We start from the raw sequence: 24112 nt of genomic DNA on the forward strand, positions 1-24112 counted from the left end.
ATTATCAATGGTGCCATCTGCCATGTCCATTATCCGCTGCAGTTCAGAATCAATACACAATCAAAACATACATCTGAACAAAATTCATTATCTTCAAACTCACCAGATCTGATTATTAAGGGCTAAAATCTGATTTGTCCCCCCCCCCACACACACACACACAAAGGAAAGAAAAAAACCTAACATTTAGCCGAGCAGAGGCCTGATTTTAATAATTGTGCACAAACAGGAAGTAGCATGCGTACAGGTTGCAAGCCTGTGCCATTTCACAGTTTGAAAAAAAGAAAATGGTGAGACACCTGCTGTTTTATCAGTCAACTGAGCTCTAAGCACAACGACATTTTCCCAAACGGACCTGGCTTTTTCATCAGAATTACCTGATTGAGTTTCACTGTAAACAACATAATATGGATGACTTGGTTTTGCACATCAGGCAATTAGGAGCTCACCATATGTTCAGCAAGTGCAGCCTACAACTGTTGACTTCAGGATCTGCAACCATTGTATGCTGACATCCTTGGAGAGTGGTGTTCATTTATTCATAGCAACACAAGAGGCAAGGAGAAAAGACTTGTTTTTGAACAAAGCAATTTACTGTTCAACACAAATACTGTACAGAACTTTCAAAATAAGACATTAAGAAATGTCACCTCAGTCAAAATTCACCAGCAGTTAGACGAGGTGCCAAGTGGGTGTGGCATAACAGGACACCAGTTGTTTAACTTTGCCTTGTGCACACGTCTTAACTTGTGTTTGCATTTCAGTGAGCGGATTCCCTTCCTCGCCTTTTATACAGCCCTGCTAGCGTGTTTGTCCAAAGATGAACGACTTGTGTAAATTCACTCATCAATAACAGTTTATGCCTCCACTCCATAATATAACAGACACAGAAAAGGAGAAAGTCCCCTATTTTTTTAACCTATGCTCTGTTCACTGAAAAACTCATCTGATTTTTTTGTGTTAACAAAATTATGTTGATATGAGTTGAGGAGTTTCTCTTTGACACAAACACTGTTTTGCTGCAATCCTCGAAGTTAACATACCCTGGCAGAATTTGTGAAACGTTGACAATTTAGGGGACAGCATAAGATGTTATTACATAACATATTATTTTCTTAAATTCTATGTTTTGTTGCAGAAGTGGTACATAGGTCATGCAAGAAAGGGTTAACGATTGTGCTGTTCTTGTTTAATCTGAACGAAAAATGGGTTTTGCCTGCTCACTTCATTTTTCCTTTTAAGGAAGATGGCACACGTCTTACAAATTATGTCATGGTATGTAAATTTATGAGAACAACTGTACAGGCAATTAAAAGCCTCTTTTTGGAGGAGGTGCCAATTACTGGCAGATTTTCATTGCTTTTTGTCTGCAAGAGAGTCAACGTGGTCTGGGCTGAATTGTTTTGTCCATACTGGGTGACAATGTTCTGTATTGTTCACTTTGTGTTGAACATTACACTTCGGTGCATTCATTTTCTTTGATGTCACAAAATCAGCGGTTTAGCCTCCTTCCGTAGTCGTCGTCCATCGCTTTATCCAGCCAGTCTCTCTCTTGCTCGGACTCCGAGTCACTGGCCTCGCTGGCATCTGCCGCCAAAAGGCGAGAATAGTTGATCCTGTACTGGTGGGGGGCGTTCCACTGCAGCATCGGCAGGCATATGCACCACAGCGTCAGCGCCACCGCCACGCCTCTGAAGAGCCACGCCAGCCCACACCAGCGGACCACGTAGCCTCCGGCCAAACTTCCCAGTGCACTCCCCAAGTCTAAAGACAAGGCATCGTAGAGTCTCTTGACGCTCCTCTCACTTCCCGGTGTGGCCACATCGTCGCTCTGCGACTTTACAGCCCACCAGAAGGCTCCGCCGCTCAAACAGCTCACCAACTGAGCCGGCAGCGCAGCCCACGGTCCCCACAGGAAAGAGTAATACAAACACTGTAATCCAAGGGTGGCTCCCCCCAGCGCAAGCACCTTTCCCGAGCTCAGCAGTCGGGTGAGTCGGACGGCCAGCGGCGGGAAGGTGGCCTGGGAGAGCAAGGCCAGGCTGAGACACACCCCCATGTGCAGCTCGCTGCTGCCGTGATCCTGCATCTGCCACAAGAGGAAGTTGTCCACGGCCGAGCGGGAGACCCCCACCAGCAGGGCGGTGACGGCGCAGAGCAGCGCGCGCCGGGAGCCGCGCACCAGCCGAATGGCCTTGAGCAGTCGGTTGGCCTTGCCGTGATGCTTGTTGCGGTAAAGCGGGAGGAAGGCCGTAACCGGCAAGGCCAGCGCCGACGCGCCGGCGTAGCAGAAGAAGTGCGCGGCGCTCCTGGAGGTGTGGCCGGCGATCAAGCAGTTTAAGCGGCTGACCAGCAGCCCCGCCCCTCCAACGCCACATGCGGCTCCCAGTAAAGGCCACACCCCGGCGCTGCTGTAGCGGTCGGAAGCGTCGGCAAAATCCAGATAATCGTACAGGCCGTCGTCAGCTGTCCACTCGAGAGGGGCTGCCACCAGCTCCCATACAGACACCGTAATAAGTATCAAGAAGAACAGCTGGTGTTGAACGTCCATCCCCTTAAGGCTCGACAGGAAACCTAACTGACCTTCCTCTTTATGTTCCTCTGTATCCCGTTTGATTTGGGACTTCTTCTGTCTCACCAAGGCGCGGGTCGTCGTGTGGAACTCGACAGAGCTTTTGTCCTTTACTTCCGCTGTACTGTTTGTTCTTATCACAGGACGCTGTGAACTTCTGCCGACTGCAGCAGATGTTCCGTTAGCAGGAAAGGTGACTTGTGGGTGAGGCTCTACGGGGGACGGAGTGCTTCGAACATTTGACCCATTGCAGGCGTTGATGTGCGCTTGCAGATCTACCGGCGGAAAAAGAAGCACAACTAGTGCGACCACGGCCGAACACACCACAGAGCCGTTTATCACCACTCGCCTTCTGTTGTATATCCTGGCAAGCAGGCTGGCCAGGGGCTGCCACAACAGTGATATGAGGTGCTTGGTTCCCATGATGATGCCTGTCATCTCAGGAGTGAGGCCCAGCTGTCTGAAGTACAGTGTGAGGAAGGGGAGCAGGCAGGATTTGGCGCAGGAGTGCAGGAAGTGAAAGGCTCTCGCCAGAACGAGGGTCTGCTTGATGTTGATCTGCTTGGTCTTCTTCATGGCTCACTTCTTGAGTGCCTAAATGGCTTCACATGGAGCAACTAAAAGACACACAGAGAAATGTGTGAGGAAAACAAGCAGCTGAATAAAATGTCCCTTGAAAATAGTAAAGACATTTCAAAATCTCATACCAGCATATTTTTTTTCACAATATAATCACTGCGGGTGCACATACCTGCAAACCTCCAAACAATGGAGAATATTATTCTATCCCACAAAAAAACTACACATTTTGACATTCTTACTGTATTATTTTCAACACTATTAGACCAAGCATTACTTACTTTGCCTCAATAAACTAGAACATTGTGTAAAAATATAATTTATTATGAATATTTCAGAAATTCAATTCAAAAGTGACAAATACTTAGATTCACTAGCATGAAATGTTTTGACTATTTTTTTTGTCTAATTATTAGTAGAGTGTGCAGCTAATGAAAATTGAAATGAAAATTCGCCATCTCAACAAATTAAAATACTAAAAAGAAAAAAGCCAAATAACTCCTTCTGAAAAGCAATTTCCTATACTGTATATGGATTCACATTTTGAATTGAAAAACTGAAATTAATTGACTTTTCTTACTGTGATGCATACATTCTACGAGACGTAAACATTTACTTGTATTTATACTCTAAATAAAGTTATTAAAAAAAATAGAAACAATGCAAAAAATGTCAGGTTCTAAAATGTACACAAAAGTTCAAAGTATGGCGCACATGCAATCACAAATGTAAACTTAAAACCAATACCTCTCCGACAAGATAAAAACTGATCATTATCTTCATAAAGACATTTTTTTGTACCTGATGAAGTGTCCGTCGAGTACGCGTACAATACACGTATATAGACGCTTAAATTATATGAATTCGAACTAAGTTAAAAAAAAAAATCACTAAAGCGAAAGGGTTCATTTTATACTGTCTAAAGCAATAAGGAACTCTTCAGTCACCATGCAACACCTGTCAGGCTGGACGCACCAGTTCGGTTATCGAGACTTGGAGCACGCGTCCACGTCACCTCCACATTATAAAACAAAAACATTCAAGATGTTGTACCTTAGTTCCATCTCTTCCTCACCACACTTCTTAAAGAGGTGTACTGTGCATATTCCATCACGAAGTGGGACGTTTCTACAACTATTTACCTCCACCTGTTCCCAGTTTGCTCAAACACTTGTTCGGCAACGTACAGTACACCTGGACAATAGTTTGTGAGGCTGCAGCGACCCCTTCAGGCACGGATGGCGAAGTAAAAACGTTTGGCATCCAATAGAGTTTAGTTGTGAATGACAGTTACTTGTCACCATACTATACGTGCATGAACTGTTTGAAGATGGGTTTAGTTAGTACAATTGTGAATACACAACCTAGTTGTACATTTTGTGTACCCTTTCCTGCTTCCACTGAAGTCAAACAAGTGAAGCATTCACATATACAATATCCAAGATGAATTAAATTAATTGAAAAATACTTTTATTGTAAGACAAACTGTGTAAATAACGCATAATGCCATAAACATAAAACAAACACAAAAAAACAATGAGCTTGACATCTTTTTTAATGTATCACTTAAAAACTATATATAGAACTCGGAAGTACTGCTCCTCCGACTACTACTATGCTAATAGATTCCACACCCTGCCTAGGTTACAAAATAAACCTGAAACAGAGCTGCCTAACAATATTGGCCTTATTGTTGCAGTTTTTTTTTTTTTTTTTTTTTTGTTTTTTTTTAAATAAATCCATCAGTATCTCCTTGCTTTGGTCGCCATTGTTGTTTCAAGGGGTTTTCAGGTATGTGAGGCAGAGAAAGAGATGAAGGGAAGGCAAAGCATGGAGCAGTAAGATGGGTTCAGAGGCTGGACTTGGCCTGGTGAAGGCTTGTACTTCCAGTCGGAACTGCTTCCCGGTTTACAGCACAAAGACACCTCGAGCCTAAGGACACAGACATGTACAGAAGCCTCAAATGGTCAAGAGTTGAACACGGATAGTTCTTGTCATGATGTAAATAATCTATGTGTGACGGCCTTCGTAGTACCTGGTGACACTTTGCAGGAATTTCCTCTCGTCTTGATCTAGACACACAGCAAAGGTTGTCCCAGGTTTCCCACTGCTGACCTCAACTCTGTTGATGTTCACATCTGATTTCGAGGAATGCTACCAGAGGGATTTAAATTGTATTGGTAAGAAAATAAGATGTGTTATTTTCAATGTATTAGATAAAACATTCACCTGGCTGTTGCTCTTTTTATACTTGGGGCAGTGTTTCTTTGTGAGTTCTGTCACTGACAGCCACAAGCTCTCACTTCTAGACCCTTGATAGAGAGGATTCAAATACACTTAAAAATGTTACAAAATGAAAATATAAAAAAAAAAGAAAAAAAAAGAAGTATATTAAATAGACTGATGTAGCACACCTAAATGTTCAGCTTTCCTGGAGACTTTGTGAATATTTACAGATGTGCAAAGCATTTCTGCTTGGGTCCATTGACTCCTTCCGCTGCAGGCCACCTGCAACCATTGGATGAACTGAGCTGGATGAAAAATATAGCCGCTCAATGTTTAAATCATTCATTCATCATCATTCAAAACAGTTCCCAGGGACGTAATTTAACGAACATGCCCGGGCTACGATTTTCTCAAAGTAGGCCAAAGATCATGTATTGTCCACTTCATTTTAGCACCTTATTATAGGCAACACTTAGTGTTAAGGGGGCAGCCTCGCACTCTTCATAAATTCCAAACCTTTTGCTGGCAGCACCTGTAAGGACAATGACATGTACTTTGTTTCTTAATGGGCTCTGTTTGTCAAGCGTATGTCTGCTTTTGCATGTCACAGTGTGTGACTCACCCATGTTTTTGACTGCTCTGGTTGCAGCCGTGTGTCCAAGCTCTACAGAATGAATAAATACTTCACTTCTCTTCTCTCCGCCAGCCAGGGTCAGCTGTGAAGATTAAATTAAATTAGGGAGGTACACACATTCCAAACTGATTAATCATTGAGTGAATCCATTACATTTCTGCATTTCACCTAAATATATTGGTGAAATGTGAAAATGTAAAACAAGCGCATGTTTCGTTTTTCAATTTCCAATTTTAAATCGATAACAGGAGTTCTATTCCGTCCCTCCTGACCGCCAGAAGGCGGTGCTTTAAGCACTGAATGTTCCTTTCGCGCATGCGCAGTTCGAGTAATGCATACCAAATTAGTCACCTGTGACCCCTGGGTGACCCTAGAAGGGTATAAGTTCCGGTGTCACCCAAGGTTCGTTTCCTCTTTTCTTCTCGCGTGACGTATGCATACGACACATTTTCGAAGAGTGTAAAGGCCTCAGTATGCTTCTGCGAGAGGCTCGCGTCGAGGCGTCACGTTGGAGCTCCGCTCGTGCGTTTGCCTTCCGACTTGTGCGCAATACACATCGGTGTCTGCTGGAGTTTCACACCAAGTCCCGCTGTCGCTATGGCTGGGCCGCCACAGAGTGGCGATTCCTCTGCATTTTATGACGGATTCAGGAAGTTCAATTTAATTCAGAAACACGAAACAAAGCCGGGGGGAGAGTAAGTTCATCACCGTGGCAATTAATTATTGCCAATTTGCACCGGTGTCGGCCGTAAACTCGCCAAAACACAACAGCCGTGCGCTTAGCGAACACAGTTTTTTTTATTTTTTTTATTTTTTGTTATTGTTGTTTTCCGCCTCTCGTCCCAGGCACATATCCACATGCACAGCCGTGGTCTCCGAGCAGGGAAGTCGATTTGCGCCGCCAGTTGCCTTCACGGAAACTATCTGGGCGGGGGGCGGGGAGAGAGAGAGAGAGAAAAAAAAGAAAAAACGCCATCGAACGGACCAATCAGAAGCGAGCGACGCCCCGCCATCGACGTGCGTCCAAGGATTGGCGACGTGTGCACGTCGGCCGGCCACGAGCGACGCAGCACTTAAAATTCATGGCTCGCGTCGATCATGTGATCGACGGCGCTCATCGACGCGAGAGCAAACGTGGAGGCATAAATTAGGCTTAAGAATTGGGATTTGTATTTATCCTCTTGACCGCGCCGCTTGGAGCCTTGTGACCGGATCGGTCGGAGCTGCGTAGTTCGCCCTCCAAAGGCTGCGGCGACGGTGTTTTTCTTTCCTTCGTTTGTGACCCGATGTGGTCGCGTATTCTAACCTCCCGTGGGGTAAGGTTATTGACTACTTGTTGTCTACTTTGCGGTCTAATTTCCGCGTTTACTGCGGTGTTTTGAGTTTTTTTTGTGTGGCTCGCTTCGCGTTAGCGCCCTGGCTACCACGGCTCGTGGTTTACCCTATTTTTTCCTCCGCTGGCTTTGGCAGCGTTAGCGCTTCTCTCGGTTTATTAGCGCCGCTTTCTCCGACGGTGTTGCCGTTTGGTTGTTGCTTTTCTTTTTGTGCCTTTGCTGGTGAGGGCAGCGTCAGCGTCCCCGCTCCCAGCTTACGGCGTCGCGCTTCTCGCTCGATTGTTTGTCTTACTTACTCTTGTGCGTGTCCCGCCTGCGGTGCGCACCTGGTTTCAGCTGTGCAGGTGGCGTTCGCGCCCCTTCTCTCAGCTTGTCGCCGCTTTCGCGACTGCTGTCTGCCCCTCTCGCCGCCGCTGCCCGTCGGCCGCTCCGTGTGCGTCTGTTGCGCAGGTGGCGTTCGCGCGCCTTCCCTCAGCTTATCGCTACTATTAACAACTGACTGTCTGTCTGCCCCGGCCCTCCGTCGGCTTCTCGGTGTGCGTCTGCTGCGCAGGTGGCGTTCGCGCGCCTTCCCTCAGCTTATCGCTACTATTGACAACTGGCTGTCTGCCCCCGCCCTCCGTCGGCTGCTCGGTGTGCATCTGCTGTGCAGGTGGCGTTCGCGCCCCCTTCCCTCGGCTTATCGCTGCTTTACCGGCTTACTGTTTGCCCCGACTCATGCGTCGGCTGCTCGGTGTGGGTCTGCTGTGCAGGTGGCGCTCGCGCCCCCTTCCCTCAGCTTCCCGCTCATGGCTGTTTGGGCCTCTTTGTGTTCACAATGGAGGACTCCCGTTGCTGCGTGGACTGTGGTATCCTCTTGGAGGCCTCCAATGTCCTGGACGATCGCTGCCCGAGGTGTCTTGTTTCTGACCGTGCCGGGGATGGCCGGGCCTGCAGTCCTGGTGTCAGTGACCCCAGTCTACTGGGTCATCTGTCGTTCTCCCAACCGAGGCGCCGGAAACGTCTCGGTGTGTCCTCTGCTGTACATGCCCCCCTCCAGGAAAAGGGTGGCGCAGCGACGACTCGCTTCGGAGGTTGGGCACCTTCAGGCTGAGCTGGCAGAGGTGAGATCTCTTCTGCGGGACCGTCACCCTCCCACACTTACGGGGGGGCTGGGACCACCTGCCCTGCCCGTGCTGCGACCATCCACCCCGCCCATGCCGCGACCATCCACCCCGCCCATGCCAGTGCTTCCTCCTGAGGAGGACGCCATTTCCTTGGCAGCTTCGGCTTCCTTTTTTCATGACGACGACCGTGACCCGGGGTCTGTGGTTTTGGGACCAAACTCTCCAGCGTCCGCTCAGAGTTCGTCCAGTGAGGCGGGGGATGGTTCTATACGGGCTGTCCTGCGCAATGCCTTGGACCTCCTGCATTTGGAGGTGCCTCCACAGGCTCAATCGGCGTCTGAGAGCGCTTTCTTCCGGCGCAGGCGCCCTTCCTTGGCCTTTTCTGTCCCCGCATCTGAGGACTATCTGCGGGAACTACATGCTTGCTGGAGGGATCCTGGGGCTCTCTCCCGTCCTTCGGCTGATGGCCGTGATTTAGCAGCTATGCACGGTGCTGCTAGTGTTGGCTTGGACCGGATGCCTGCTGTGGAGCCAGCTGTCGCATCCCTCATTGTGTCCCCGCAGGAGACCCTTCGGCCATCTGTGCGATGTCCTCGACCCCAATGTCGTGTGACTGACGACCTTCTCACACGGGCCTATGGCGCTGGTGCACGTGCTGGTCGCATTGAGAACTCTTTGGCTCACCTCATGCTTGCTCTCTCTACATCCCTGCAAGCGGACAGCGTGGAGGCTGCTGTGTCCTTCAGTGATGCAGCCCTCCAGGCTTTTGCCCTCATGACTAGGAGACACGGCCGACTCATGTCCTTCCTAGTGCAGGCGCGCCGCCAGGTGTGGCTCGTGCAGTCCCCCTTGTCGGAGGCCTCTAGGAGGGCCCTCCGTGGTGTTCCTGTGGAGCCGGGGGAGCTTTTTGGTTCTGCCGCTGTGGGTGCACTGGAAAGGACGGTTAAGGCTCATGAGACCAGGAAGCAGCTTTCCAGCCTCAATAGGGCCCTGCCTCCCCAACAGGTTAGGCCTGGGGCACGCTCTGCTTTTCATCGCTTTCCTCAGCCCCGGCCTGCCGAGGCTTATGGCACCCGGCGACCCCCGCAGAGGCCCGCCGGGGACTTTCGCTCCTCCGCCCGCTTGCCTTCAGGGCAACCACGGGCTGCAGGCCCCACCCACCGTCCCTCTCGGGCCCCTAGGGGCCGGAGGGCCAGGGACTGAGGCCTTGGGGCCGGCCGTCGGACATTTTTCCCACCAGCAGCTCAGTTACTGGGCTGCTCGTGCCTCGGACCCATGGGTGGTCTCCATCTTGACCCACGGGTACGAGCTGCAGTTCCGACGCCGGCCTCCTGCTTCCTGTCGGGTCAGGGTGACTCTCATCGCCGACCCGGCAAAATCCTCAGCTCTGGACCAGGAGCTGTCCGCCCTCCTGGCCAAGGACGCGATAGAGGCCATGGACCCCCTGGCACAGCCCGGGGGCTTCTACTCGACGTACTTCCTTGTCCCAAAGAAGACCGGTGGATACCGACCGATACTGGACCTGAGGGGGCTCAACAGACATCTCAAGGTATTGCCATTCCACATGCTAACCACGAACGACTTGCAGTCGCTCGCCCAGGGGGAGTGGTTCACGTCTATAGACCTGAAGGACTCTAACTTCCACGTCCCCATCGCACCTCGACACCGTCGATTTCTCCGTTTTGCCTACAAAGGCCGTCACTGGCAGTTCTGTGTGCTCCCTTTCGGGTTCTCCCTCGCTCCGCGGGTCTTCACTCGGTTTGTGAAGGCTGCTCTGGCGCCCCTGCAGTCTGTGGGCATGAAGGTGCTGCCGTACCTCGACGACTGGCTCCTCTGCGCGCCGTCGCGGGCTCAGGTGATCCGGGACACCTCCGATCTCCTGTCTCATGTGGCCCGGTTGGGTATCAGGGTCAACTTGCCCAAGTCCTCTCTGGTCCCCTCTCAGCGGATGGACTTCATTGGTGTGACGTTGGACACCACGGTTATGAGAGCCCACCCATCTCCTCACCGAGTCGACGATGTTCTTCGCCTCCTCGCTCTCTTTCGAGGGGGCAGGCTGTTGCCTTACGTCGCCTACTTGCGGCTTTTGGGCAAGCTGACGTCCATGACGGCTGTGGTCCCGTTGGGTCTGCTGACACTGCGCCCACTACAGAGGTGGCTGAACGGCTTCCACTTGGACGCCAAGTGGCACCGCCACCGGAGGCTCAGGGTGTCCCGTCGGTGCCTCCTCGCCCTGGCACCTTGGAGGGAGAGGGCTTTTCTATTGAGCGGCGTCCCGCTGGGTGTGGCCCCCACCACGGATGCCAGCCTCACGGGCTGGGGTGCTGTCTGGCAGCACAGGACGGCTCAAGGAAGTTGGTCTGTGCGCGACAGGGTCGATCACATCAATGTGCTGGAGCTTCGGGCAGTGCACTTGGCACTCATGCACTTCTTGCCATACCTGAGCGGACGGCATGTTCTCATACAGTCGGACAACACCACGACCGTGTTTCACATAAACCATCAGGGCGGCGTCAGGTCCGCCCGTCTGTTGGAGACCTCCCAGCACCTTCTCAGGTGGGCTGCTCCCCGTCTGGCCAGTCTACGGGCCACCTATCTGCCGGGGGTTCGGAACCAGCTCGCGGACTCTCTCTCCCGTCGGGGTCCTCCTCCGGGAGAGTGGCGCCTCCACCCAGAGGTGGTGCGCATGATTTGGAGCAGCTTCGGCACGGCGGTCGATCTCTTTGCCTCCGAGGACTCGACCCACTGCCCACTTTGGTTTTCTCTGAGCGAGGCCACCAGCCCTCTGGGTCTGGATGCACTGGCGCAGCCGTGGCCGGAGTGCCTTCTCTACGCCTTTCCGCCGCTCCCTCTGATATGGCTGACGCTTCAGAGAATTCTTCAGGAGGGGCACACGCTGTTGCTGGTGGCCCCCTTCTGGCCGGCCCGGACGTGGTTCCCCCTGCTCCGTCAACTGTGCTCCGGCGAGCCATGGCGTCTCCCCGACAGGGAGGACCTGTTGTCTCCACAGGGAGGTCGGGTTTGGCATCCCGACCCTCGGCGCCTTCGCTTGTGTGTTTGGCCACTGAGGGGCCCCAACCGCTGCTGACCGGCTTTACAGAGTGTCACGCGGATCATTCTTAATGCGAGGGCACCGTCCACTCGGCTACAGTATGCCAACAGGTGGAAGTTATTTGTGGCGTGGTGCGGAGAACACGGGGTGGACCCTGTTTCGTGTTCCATCCCCACCATCCTGGATTTCTTGCAGTCCCTCTTGGAGAAGGGCAGGTCTCAGTCGCCTCTGAAGGTGTATGTGGCAGCTATTTCTGCCCGGCATGTTGGTGCTGATGGCGGCTCCGTGGGGCGCCACGAGCTGGTGTCCTTGTTCCTCAGAGGGGCTCTGCGTCTTCGTCCCCGCCCGGCTCCTCGGGTTCTGGCGTGGGATCTGCAGTTGGTGCTGGACGGCCTGTGCAGGCCTCCCTTCGAGCCCCTGGCGAGGGCGGACCTTCTGTGGGTGTCGCGCAAGACTGCACTCTTGCTCGCCGTTGCCTCCGCCAAGCGCGTCAGCGACCTACACGCTTTATCGGTTAGCCCTGAATGCCTGCGATGGCACCCGGATGGCGCCGGCGTCACTCTGTGGCCAAACCCTGCCTTCATTCCCAAGGTGTTGTCTGGCTATCGTTCTAACCAGCCTCTACGGCTTAAATGTTATGTACCCACTCCTGCTGATGGCGGGGACAGGCCGGAGCTCTTGTGTCCGGTGAGAGCCTTGCAGTGTTACATTGACGCTACGGCGGGCATTCGTACGTCTGCCCAGCTTTTTGTTTGTTATGGTGGTCCTACCAAGGGCTCCGCTTTCTCCAAGCAGCGCTTGTCTCACTGGGTCGTGGATGCCATTCGCCATTCCTACCTGCTGTCGGGCCGCCCCCTGCCGTCAGGGGTGCGCTGTCACTCCACCAGGAGCGTTGCCACGTCTTGGGCCGCCCTGAGGGGTGTTTCCCTGGAGGATATCTGTGCTGCTGCCTCATGGGCGACGCCTTGCACCTTCTCCAGGTTTTGTAGCGTGGATGTCGCCTCTCCCCATCCGCTTGGCGTGATTTTGGGTCCTGCTGGGGCTACTCAGTGAGGTTTGTGTCTGAGATCCCTCGCGACTACGCCGGTATTAGTCATTCAGTGCTTAAAGCACCGCCTTCTGGCGGTCGGGAGGGACGAAATAGAACGAAAGTTGCAACTGTAACTACGGTTCTATGAGTCCCGGACAACCGCCAGGGCGTCCTGTCGCTCGGAATCCTCGTGTTCACGCGAGAAGATTCCGTAGGAAACGAACCTTGGGTGACACCGGAACTTATACCCTTCTAGGGTCACCCAGGCGTCACAGGTGACTAATTTGGTATGCATTACTCGAACTGCGCATGCGCGAAAGGAACATTCAGTGCTTAAAGCACCGCCTTCTGGCGGTCGTCCGGGACTCATAGAACCGTAGTTACAGTTGTAACTTTCGATTGCTCAGTCCTGTTCTATGGACACAGAAACACTGCCTCCTAGTGGACGGAGGAGGTATGGCCTTTTAACGTGTGAATGAAACTGCTGAAACTGTGACGGTCGTTTAAAAATATAAATGTGCTCGAAGCACAAATAGACAACCGACCATTCACACTCTAACATGCATATTTTTTGGGTTTGTTTTTTTTGGTCTGTGGATGGAGTCAAGAGTACCATCATCCATGCAAGCACGGGGAACACATGCAAACTCCACAAAGAAAGGTCAGAGCCGAGATTCAAATCTAAAACATTTGATTGGGACGTTGCCTTGACAACCAGCTCACTGACACTTTTGCTGTGTCATTTTCTACTAACCTCAGCCCGGTACAGCTGCACCAGGACAGGTTGGTTTGCATGTCTACAGTAGTAAAGAACCAAGTCAGCCATCAAGGGAAGATGCCCCTTTCTGCCTTTGTTCTCTGAGACACTGTCTTCCTTCCATGCAGGCTGAAACGCATACAACATAGAAATGCACATTCAATATTATATACTCTATTTCTGTAGTCCACTTAAACAACACTAATGTCCCCCCCATTCCCTAACAGGTGGTGCTAGTAGGTGGATTTCATTACCTTCATTATGACTGATCGTACAGCGTGTTGTGAAAACCATCTGGGTCTTCATAATGTGACTGAATGAAGCAGACTGCAGTTACGGTTTCAGTGCGATTACCTGGCAAAGGACGTCTGAAGAGAGACTGAGCAGACTGTGGACACTTCGATCATACCAGGGGTCCATCATTCCCAACATCTGGGATAAATCTGTGGTGCTGTTATCTTGGGAAATACCATTAGGCTGCCAACAAGATGCGAGGGGGATCAAACCCAATTCACACTGGCTGCGGAACGGACGCGGTGCATTTTTCGTATGGCGGCCGTACGGATGCCGCAAGGATAGAATGCATTCAAGTCTACGTGTCAATTCACAACAGCTGCGGTGCGGTGTGTCTGCGGTGCGGAACGACTGCTGCGATGCGGAAGGTTTCCGCAAGCGTTCCATTTCTTCCGGACGCCGCAGGCGGAATTCCGTGAAGTTGAAGAAATTACACGAGCCGGACAGGAAATCGGGCGTCTCGCATCAGGGTATATTTTAAAATAAAACCGTTTGCGAACTTGTTTTTGTTTTTGTTTTTTTGAGAGGGAAACCATCTAGCTTCATAGCATGACTTGAGTCGGACATTTAAGACAAAAAATGCGCTCAGAATAAATTAAACATGACAAATTAACACTATTTAAACACAAAATGTACTTACTTACCCATGGTAGAACAGCCATGTTAGAAGTCCCAGAAATAATGTCCAAAAAGCATATCGATGTGACAACAGGCAAGCGTGGCTATTGTTTACAAATAGGACTCTATATACACGGTTGTTATGGGGTGAACTCAACTTTCCAGCGTGAACCCCACGTGATCTTGCGGTCTGTCGGGAGCAGATTTCCGGACACGCAACACACGCGGCGTGAATTGCAATCCTTGCGGAAGCCGTACGGAAAACGCACCGCGTCCTTTCCGCAGCCAGTGTGAATTGGGATTTAGTCAAAGCTGAAAAGGTACCAAATGCAGTGGTTAGGAGTGAGAAGTTGTCAACAGGTGATCTCACCACAGGAGCAGCTTTAGTTGAACATCCTGTTTCATTTGACGACTGTGTCTCTCTCACATTTCCCGTAAATGTCCTTTTCGAGGGAACAAAGTAAAACTGCAACTTGCAGATCTTGGTGAGTTGCGGACATTTGGCCTCTTTCTGCTGTAGGTCGCTGTACGCCCTCGCCAGTCGTCCGGCCTCTCTGTCCCGACCGAACACCAGTACTCGCACCAGTGTTGCCGGCTGTGGCACGTCGTTTTCCCCGCTGCTCAGGATGGGCCTTCTGCGGATGCAAAGATGCTTCCGTGGGGAGAGAGGATCTTCGCCGGTGAGAGGACAGGACCCAGTAAATGGTTGCAGGTGTTGATCTAGGTTAGATAAAGATTGTTTGAATGGTGCCCCAAGATTGCGCGGGTTCTTGAAAAACGCGGAGAAGTGCTCCAAGCCTATGAGGCTTTTGGATTTCTTCTTGGGCTTCTTTCTATACTTTGACTGACTCTTTTGTCCCTCAGCTGTGTCCTCATGTGGCAGAAATTCACTGAGGTCACTTTTCACAAATGATGAGCCACGTGTTGTGGACACTGAGCAGCTTGAAGACGGAGAGTGACCGGACGGCAAGGAGATTGCCGTGGAGATAGGATGGTTCTCCAACACCTGATCTGCTTTGCTTCTCTGCAAGACTTCTTCCTTCTGGATGTCAATACTATCATCCTCATCTCTTTTCACACATGCCAGAGGGGAATCCAGGTAGCATTCTCTCGTGAGAATATTGTTGAGAAAGTCTGGAAGATGGAAAATGCAGTTGCAGGAGTTAAAAATTAAGATTTTATGTATCTGCTAAGTGCTTGTGTGGAGGTGTTCAAAAGGTGTTAGTCACCAAAGTTGTCGTTTTCCCAGTAGATGGTGTGACATTTAGGAAAGGGCAGCATGAAAGTCTCAGCAAGCCCTAATGAGACCGAAAAGATGCTGAGACTGAGGAGCGGTGAGGTTTGAGGTCAGTCTTGACAGGCAGGTAAAAAAAAAGAAGAAAAATGAACGTCATTCTGCTTCTATAAAGTACTAACCAGTATCCAAGTTATCATCCCCAGTCGGTGGGATCAGCCTTTTTCTGAGCCCATCCAGAGTCTGTACAAGACTCTCTCTGGCAGTGCTGAGATCTGCCGTGGACGCTGCTGCCTCCATGCAGCAAGTTACAGTCTCCAGTAGCTGTTCCAGCTCAGCAGGCTGTTTTGTCTGGAGCAAAATTAAGGAATAAATTCCCTGCAACTCACACATCTAAAGATAAATAGAAGCTTGTTGCCACCTGCAAGGCATCACGGAGTCCCTGCAGGTGGATTTTGGTGCCCAGAGCCGCCTGGAAGCTGTGCAAAATGAGGGTGATAGTGATGTCTCGTTTGGACTGCTGGTTTACACTCAGCTGCTTGGAGACTGACTGGACCTCAGGGGGAATATCTTCATCTGGACTCACTAAAATCACCATCCTGGTAAACACGTACACAAAGAAAGCAATTACTGAATCTCTTAATTCGACTGCACATTCAATCGGCATGTGTCAGGTTGAGCTTACACAGTTTTAGAGTGTTGGTTTTCAGTGGAAATGCCATGCTCGGTCTTCACCAGTCTTTGAAATGATAGGCCTAAATCAAAGGTAGATTCATTGTTTCTCTGCATCAAAGACGTACATCATCATCTTCACAGTACGGACCATTTCCTCATTTATGATCAAGGTCAGCACAATATGCCTGATTGTACTTGATTATCCTGTATTTTAGGCCTGTTTAGAGCAGTGTAGGCCAGGGTAGTGATGTGTCGGTCGCGAACGAGCCGGTACGAAGTTTGAAGTGAACAATGAGAGCCGGCACCCTCCCTCGAGAGCCGGCTCCGTCATTTTTCCTCGCTCTCTCTCTCTCTACCTATGTCGCTCTCTCTTTTTCACGTGTCTGAAGCGTAGTGGCTCAGCGGCCGTGCTCAGAGAAGGAGATGGGAAGAAAGGGGGGGGGGGGGGCATAGTACTGCTCTGCCGTGTCTTGACAGACAGACAGAGACAGGAGGAGGAGAAAACAGGAGAGGAAAGGACGACACAAACGCAGGTTGTACAAGATGAGCCGAAAACACAGTAACATTTGGAGACGTTTTAATTGGTTAAAGTCAGATGAGAGAAGGAGCCGGATCAGCCCGTCCAAGTTGATATATTTAGGTTTTTTTTTAATGCAAATTTAAAATAAAGCAAGGTCTTTTATCCTGGACCGGGTGAGTAGCTAATGTTTGCGTTGTTCGCTGCTGCTGTTGCAGTTAAATTTATGCGGGCTCAAGGTTGGTTTATGCTTGATGCATCCAGTCTTTTTTTTTGTTTGTTTGTTTTGTTCCTCCCTCCACGCACTCACTCACACAAACACGCACACAAACTTACTCCACTCCTCTAGTCAGCATGTTAATGCTAGCATGCTAATGCTAAGTAAGCATGCTAATGCTGATGTGTCCACTCCTCCACCTGGAACCCGAAGCATCCGTGAGGTTCCGCACGACTCCCCAAAGCAAATGACGTTCGAACGAGAGGCCGGGGGCGCGCGCGGCCGCAGATGAGTCGGACGTTCGCGGGAGCTCCGACCGCCCGGTCACGTGATCCGGAGCCGCGGGGTTGCGGGGAGGCGGCCGGCTCGGTTTGCGTCTATGGAGAGAAATTTGTGTCTTTATTTTCAATCAAACAAAAAAGGAATTTGCAATCAAAAAAAAAATTCAATCAAACAAAAAGGGGATTTGCAATCAAAAAAAAATTTCAATCAAACAAAAAGGGGATTTGCAACCTCAAATAATTTTTAATCAAACAAAAAAGGGTTTTCATTTAAAATAAATATTTGCAAACAAAAAAAAACATTTCAAACATGGATTTGTATTTTAATAAAATCTTTTGCAAACATTTTTTTCGTTTTGTTTGCGAATCTGTTTTTTGGTTGCGAATCTGTTTTTTGATTGAAACCTGTTTTTTGGTTGCGAATCTTTTTCTGTGTTGTGTGGGCGGGGTCCTCTGTTCAACCGATGATAGAAGCCTTGTCATTGGTCAGCTTGGAAGCCGTTGCGACAACTTTCATTGGTCAGATAGGAATGGGGGTGTGACAATGTTCGTCTGACTATTTCCTGGTTCATTTTGTCCAGCCGCCGCCAGCATCGAGGTAAATATACCCCCCCCTCACTTCTAGTTTTCCGTTTTGTTTATCTGACATTTATCTAAAAGCAACCCTTGATCTATCGTTTATCCGGTGATTTGTTCTAATCATTACAATTAACGTAATCACTCACTCAGCATTGCTTAGCCATGTTAGCTAGCTAGGTAACTGATGGTCCGATACATGATACATACATACATACATACATTTGTTTCACATACAGGCAGGGCTGGGAATCGAATTTATTTACACTAGCTGTTTCCCCTAAATCTTGGATGTTTGAAGTAGAGATTAAATTCGTGATAATTCTGTGATTATTATTTATTGGTCCTGGTTGTTTACTGTACGAGTCAGGTTAAAAAAGAGGGGGAACTCATGCACCGTCAAAGCGGTGACATTGCTACTACTAGGATCCAGGCCACGTAAACGTTTGATTTTGGTTAGTCTAGTCATGAATCGTGATGTTTTGTTGGTACGAGAAACGGCCCAAATAAACGGCCTGCTGAGATAGCTGTTATTATGCTTATTCATGATTATTTTATTACATTACATCATTACATTAATAAAATGCTAATTATTAATCACTTATGAGAAGTTCTGGTCATTGAAATAAGTAGCCTCTGCTACATTTATTATGTCTTGGGTGTTTGAAATACAGAGGAAGTGACTGAGATTACGTAATATAAATACATTTAGTTCCTGTGATTGTTTCATTGTAGTTTTCCTGTTTCAATAATGTTCAAAACATGTGTCAAACATAACTTTGTCAGAATTGTTTTTTTTTTTTACATGTTTGGTACTTAATTCAAGCACACTTTTCTTTACTTTTTAGATGCAGAAGATGAAGTTGGTGGTTGGTCACCTCTCTTCATGAGGTGATGCTGTGGATAACTGAGCAGGGCCACAAGCACCTGCTTATGTCAGACAGAGAGCAATTTAAAATATCAATAAACTTTGACCACAATTGTGAGGTACAAATGCCAGGTCACACATTATGTTACCCCCTGCACAAACACCATTACATTTCCAACTGCTCATATGAGTGATTACCATTCCTTTAAATCACATCTACTGACTGCTATCACCTTTGATGCCAGATTTGACACAGTGTAATTGAAAGGGCAAAAAAAAAAAATCACATCCATTTCATTTTTTTGAGTAATTACAGGCTGTTCCTACCAAAATGTTTGTTTTAAGTTTAACAGTTCATTTTCTGAGCTTTCTTGATTTCTTGTTGGCAGGCCAATCATTTCTTGAGAAAAATGTCTGTATAAAATGCTGAATAATTGACTGGTTGTTAGTTCATATGCATGCTTTTTTTTATGAAATAAAAGTCAAACTGTTTTACACAGGAATTTATTTTCATTTTTTACATAAATTTAAATGACCCTTTGGGCCGCGAGACACTAGCACTAGAAGCAACATTGAGAGTCTGCAAATAAATGACGCGACCAAAACTCAAGGACTCCTTGTTTGGATTGATTTGCCGTAAAGCAACAAGTCTTTCCTCAGGTAAACGACAGTGGATGTCAGGTATAACGATCCCGTGTTCACCGTGATGGTCCAAGGGTAGTGTCTCTTCAGCTTGCTGGATCTGTAATATCAAATACATTTATGAAAGCTACAGTAACTCCAAGAACTTTTACTCATATAAAGTTTTTTCCTCTGGTTATGTACGCTTTTACCAGCAATAAAACTGCCTTGGCCTGCTCCTCTTACAGTAAACATGCATCTCGCTATGTCTACATTTTCTACCCCTTGGTCTGCTCGCACTCTAAAATAAAAAATCTAGTCAGTGTAATTGCAAAAGTACACCTACAACTCAGATTCCCCTTCTGTTTCAATCTGACTCATACAGTAAACAACCAGGACCAATAAATAATAATCACAGAATTATCACGAATTTAATCTCTACTTCAAACATCCAAAATTAAGGGGAAGCAGCTAGTGTAAATAAATTCGATTCCCAGTCCTGCTTGTATGTAAAGCGAATGCAAAGGTTTCTTTCGGAGTTAAAAAAAACCAAACAAAAAACCTTCATGCTAACCGCTATCCCAATGAGTCGTATATTTGTGTTTTGACTGCCAACAACATAGCTTCATGACTGACTCATGTATCGGACCATCAGTTACCTAGCTAGCTAACATGGCTAAGCAATGCTGAGTGAGTGATTACGTTAATTGTAATGGTTAGAACAAATCACCGGATAAACGATAGATCAAGGGTTGCTTTTAGATAAATGTCAGATAAACAAAACGGAAAACTAGAAGTGTGTGTGTGTGTGGGGGGGGTATATTTACCTCGATGCTGGCGGCGACTGGACAAAATGAACCAGGAAATAGTCAGACGAACATTGCCACACCCCCATTCCTATCTGACCAATGAAAGTTGTCGCAGCGGCTTCCAAGCTGACCAATGACAAGGCTTCTATCATCGGTTGAACGGAGGACCCCGCCCACACAACACAGAAAAAGATTCGCAACCAAAAAACAGGTTTCAATCAAAAAACAGATTCGCAACCAAAAAACAGATTCGCAACCAAAAAACAGATTCGCAAACAAAACGAAAAAAATGTTTGCAAAAGATTTTATTAAAATACAAATCCATGTTTGAAATGTTTTTTTTTGTTTGCAAATTTTTATTTTATATGAAAACCCTTTTTTGTTTGATTAAAATTTATTTGAGGTTGCAAATCCCCTTTTTGTTTGATTGAAATTTTTTTTTGATTGCAAATCCCCTTTTTGTTTGATTGAATTTTTTTTTTGATTGCAAATTCCTTTTTTGTTTGATTGAAAATAAAGACACAAATTTCTCTCCATATGCGTCCCCCCCGGCTTGCGCCCGCGGCCAGCACAGGGATGCTCCCCCGCCGGTGCCAGCGCGGCCACCTTGGAGCCGACAGCCGACGGGTACACAACTCTCCCCGCACCGTGACAGGTCCACAATCAACGTTGCCCACACGCGCACCTACGAGAATTTGTAAACTACGTTGTCGTAAACAGTGTTTTCTACTTTTCAATTCCGTGTTTTATTTACTTTGCTAATTCATTCCAAACTGATTTTGTCGATAGTTTATTGAGGAAAAAACATTTTCAATTTCTATTGTGGTGTTAAAGGGATCGTTCGGCTTTTTTAACATGAATCTCAATTTGATCCTCACCTCCAGTGTGTGCGATCAGCACTGACTTACCCCTGACAGCGTTCTGTGACACCAGTTCTGGTTCGGCGTTGGACAGAGGAAAATAGTCCAGCAAGCTGGCTGGGGTCTCGGAAATAAAGTGTTTTTCTTCTAAAAACTATTTTTTTTCAAAAGTGTGATACATTTCCATCACAATACTCTTTCCTGAATAAAGTCAGACGCCATTACCGCCAGCCACTACTTTTCTATTCGTTCGTATCACTGCGCGGCGCCCTGTAGACAGCGAATTGACGCACTGCTGCTAGCTGATCCTTCCGCCTGAAGTTGTTTGCCTTTTCGGCGGAAGTATCAGCTAGCTGGCTGCAGTGCGTCGGTTAGCGCTCTACAGGGCGCCGCTCAGTGATACGAATGAACAGAAAAGTAGTGGCTGGCGGTAATGGCGTCTGACTTTTTTCAGGAAAGGAGTATTGTGATGGAAATGTATCACACTTTTGAAAACAAATAGTTTTTAGAAGAAAAACTCTTTATTTCCGACACCACATCCAGCTTGCTGGACTATTTTCCTCTCATCCAACACCGAACCAGAACTGGTGTCACAGAACGCTGTCAGGGGTAAGTCAGTGCTGATCGCACACACGGGAAGTGAGGATCAAATTGAGATTCATGTTAAAAAAGCCGAACGATCCCTTTAAGCGCTGTTCAGTGTTCATACACCGTTGGCACTGTAACTAAAGTAACTGAGGCTGTTCATTACCATTTATGTTTACATTCATTGCAGTATTTGATTTAAAAAAAAATGCACTATTTCAATTGAAACCTGTTCAGAAAGTTGGCTTAAGATGTCTACGATTAGTCTAAAAATTTGTAAAAAATAAAAAATAAAAAATAAATAAATAAAAATAAATTTAAAAAAAAGAAAAAAAGAAGAAGAAAAAAGAATCGTGATAAAATCGAGATTGTGAATTTATTTTTAAAGAATCGTGATGTGACATTTTTACCATATTGCCCACCCGTACTCAAGACTTAATATAACTTTTTTTTTCGAGTAGTAGTGTGCGCCGCTACTACTCCTACTCCTACTTTCTTCTGGCTTTTTTTCTGACAGTCTGAATAACATAGCACCTTGCTGCCTCTCACAGATCAATTTGGGTACTACAGCATACTCCTAGGTTGTTTGTATATAAATTGGAACTCACCATCATACTACTACCTTCTGCAATTTTTATTTTTTATTTTTGCACGAAAAGCACTTCTAAGCCACGAATATAATACACTCAAGGTTTGTGTGGCTTTTGCACAAACTGGAGAGGGTCATATGCGTCACTCACTATGTGCAGCCAAGCAAAATGCGTCTCGTTGTGCCAGTGATATTTGCGCGTACGGTATTTAAATGAGGTAATATGCAAATATTTGGGCAGAAATTGTGCCACCTCTATGCAAATCTCAAGACTGATTGATAAACACCGTCTAATTCAATAGCACCAACACTAATTGCCACACGCCGTTTGAGTGATGTCAATAACGTCTACTGGAAGCTGGTGCAAACTTGGCGCAATCAGCGGAAGTCTGTCCATGGCAGCAGCGTTTGGCGCACGCAGAAGGCATTGTCATGCTTAGGTGCCATTCACCATAGGGGAGAGCAGTCATGTTCAACCTGCAGGTTTTGGATGTTTCTTACCTGAAGATCATCAGCAAGCTCTTTAAGCCTGATAAAGATCCTGTTGATTGGAATCAGCTAGTGTTGGAAGAGGGAAACATCCACAACCTGCAGGAGTGGTCCGCGTGGACCACGAGCACCGAGTTTGCCCACCCCTGTCCTAAGATGTACCTGGTGCTCTGAGCTCATTATAGATGATATTCAGCAGGTGTTGTGAGGCAGTGCAGTAAGGATCTGGCCAGGATAAGAAATGGTGGAAGATCAGGTAAGCTTCCAACAACACGTCACAATCTGGGTATAGGTAAGGAGTCTGTGGGACAAAAAATGGATTATATTAAACTGCGTGTTAACTACATAGATAAGGTTTGTATGGAAACCACTCACTTTTATGAGTGTTGAGGAAAACAGGAGCGTAAGAGGCACCACTAGCTCATACTGACATTGCACAAGCGCCTATAAACGACAGAAAGTTAAATCGACGTGATCACTCATATTGTGCTGACCAATGTGAAGATTGTGTTGTTGCTTTTTGATCCTTCGATGTCGGCTCTTCCTATCATTGTGAAGCAGAATTCACCAAGCGTTGGATTGTTCACCCACTAATAGGGAACGTGAGCTGGGTTTAGACCGTCGTGAGACAGGTTAGTTTTACCCTACTGATGATGTGTTGCATTTCACCTCCTTTGTTTTCTTGAGAATTGTCTGCAGAAGGAAGGGGAAGTTGTGGGGATCTCTCATCACCAGTTCCTCCAAACACCAGCGGTTCATGCACAGCCCGGCTGATCAGACAGACAAAAGCACGCAATCAACTTATTTCTCTTTTTGGGTTTCACTATGATGACACAGTAAACATCTTGCCTGTTGTTGGTGTACCATCCATATTCCTCTGTTTCCTATTTGTACAGCTTGAAATTAAGACAGTGGCCAGGAAAGACTTTACTCGACCTTTTGACTATTATGGAAAACCTCAACATTGTAAGCGGCTCTTTTTCAGTGATCTGCAACTGGCTGGCAACCAGTACCGGGTGTAGCCCACCTTTCGCCAGCTCACTTGTGACCCGAATCACAGCATCTCTATCTCTGTATATTGTTGTTTGATTCAATCCATGTTTTCCTGTTGGTTCCTACCGTTCCAGAGTTGCTTATCAGGAGTGTTGAATTCAAGGTCACAGAGGCAGCGTTCAAGGACATGCTGAAGACGATCCTCCGTGCACGAGTTTTGCTCCATCATCTAAAGTTGCATTTAAAGCAGTCACATATTTTTCTAAGTATAAACAAAACCCTCAACATTATATTGTTATGAAACCTAACATTTACCATTCACTACTGTTTTTGGAGCCCAACATAATAAAAGCCTCGCTTGAAAGAAACAGATGCAGAAGAAAAAATGTCCAGTGCAGCCTCCCACTTCCTACTCAGGCATTGACTCACAAGCCTGCCCAAGTGGGCTGGCTCAAAACACCAGCCACAACTTCTTCATTTTCATTCAGAAATGGAGCAGCCGACTGTCATCTTTATCTGTCAAAAGTGCAACGGAAATGACTTTTCAAGTACGACTTCCTACTTGACACCTGTTTGTCCGATAACACGCACGCACA

The 24112-nt window shown here is 47.6% G+C and overlaps 2 protein-coding genes and 1 long non-coding RNA gene across 10 annotated transcripts; 1 reads left to right on the forward strand and 2 right to left on the reverse strand.

The window, feature by feature from the left end:
- Nucleotides 1-571: 571 nt before the first annotated feature.
- mfsd6l (major facilitator superfamily domain containing 6-like) lies at nucleotides 572-4374 on the reverse strand. 3 transcript variants are annotated; one of them, XM_077500762.1, is made up of 2 exons: nucleotides 4127-4374; nucleotides 572-3189 (listed from the first exon to the last, which is right to left on the reverse strand). In XM_077500762.1, the coding sequence occupies exon 2, from the start codon at nucleotides 3146-3148 to the stop codon at nucleotides 1493-1495; it is 1656 nt and encodes a 551-aa protein (XP_077356888.1). In that variant the 5' UTR covers nucleotides 3149-3189; nucleotides 4127-4374; the 3' UTR covers nucleotides 572-1492. The 3 variants fall into 3 exon arrangements, with proteins under 3 accessions (XP_077356888.1, XP_077356880.1, XP_077356899.1); XM_077500754.1 differs by having other exon boundaries at nucleotides 4205-4373; XM_077500773.1 differs by lacking the exon at nucleotides 4127-4374 and adding an exon at nucleotides 3953-4105.
- A 314-nt stretch (nucleotides 4375-4688) lies between these two features.
- LOC144003951 (phosphoinositide 3-kinase regulatory subunit 5-like) lies at nucleotides 4689-23949 on the reverse strand. Of its 6 annotated transcripts, XM_077500702.1 has the most exons (18): nucleotides 23832-23949; nucleotides 23643-23745; nucleotides 23193-23293; nucleotides 22899-22967; nucleotides 22686-22824; nucleotides 16122-16191; nucleotides 15858-16035; nucleotides 15619-15787; nucleotides 15432-15500; nucleotides 14573-15336; nucleotides 13645-13767; nucleotides 13288-13419; nucleotides 6000-6093; nucleotides 5833-5909; nucleotides 5566-5659; nucleotides 5381-5463; nucleotides 5187-5305; nucleotides 4689-5083 (listed from the first exon to the last, which is right to left on the reverse strand). In XM_077500702.1, the coding sequence occupies exons 1-18, from the start codon at nucleotides 23832-23834 to the stop codon at nucleotides 4939-4941; spliced, it is 2532 nt and encodes an 843-aa protein (XP_077356828.1). In that variant the 5' UTR covers nucleotides 23835-23949; the 3' UTR covers nucleotides 4689-4938. The 6 variants fall into 6 exon arrangements, 5 of the variants coding, with proteins under 5 accessions (XP_077356828.1, XP_077356834.1, XP_077356856.1 ...); XM_077500708.1 differs by lacking the exon at nucleotides 22899-22967; XR_013279142.1 differs by lacking the exon at nucleotides 4689-5083 and having other exon boundaries at nucleotides 5242-5305; nucleotides 5566-5682.
- Nucleotides 17679-19067, forward strand: LOC144004015 (uncharacterized). Its single transcript, XR_013279162.1, has 2 exons — nucleotides 17679-17724; nucleotides 18551-19067. It is a non-coding gene; the product is annotated as an uncharacterized LOC144004015 (long non-coding RNA).
- Nucleotides 23950-24112: the final 163 nt, after the last annotated feature.

This window comes from Festucalex cinctus, chromosome 1 (genome assembly GCF_051991245.1).
Source record: "Festucalex cinctus isolate MCC-2025b chromosome 1, RoL_Fcin_1.0, whole genome shotgun sequence".
Classification (NCBI taxonomy): domain Eukaryota; kingdom Metazoa; phylum Chordata; class Actinopteri; order Syngnathiformes; family Syngnathidae; genus Festucalex; species Festucalex cinctus.

Coding starts and splice junctions, on each gene's coding strand:
- mfsd6l (XM_077500762.1), bottom strand. CDS start 3,148: ATGAAGAAGACCAAGCAGATCAACATCAAGCAGACCCTCGTTCTGGCG.
- LOC144003951 (XM_077500702.1), bottom strand. Junction 15,788..15,857: donor GACTCCGTGATGCCTTGCAG/GTGGCAACAAGC, acceptor ATTTTGCTCCAG/ACAAAACAGCCTGCTGAGCT. Junction 15,337..15,431: donor CTGGGAAAACGACAACTTTG/GTGACTAACACC, acceptor TCCATCTTCCAG/ACTTTCTCAACAATATTCTC.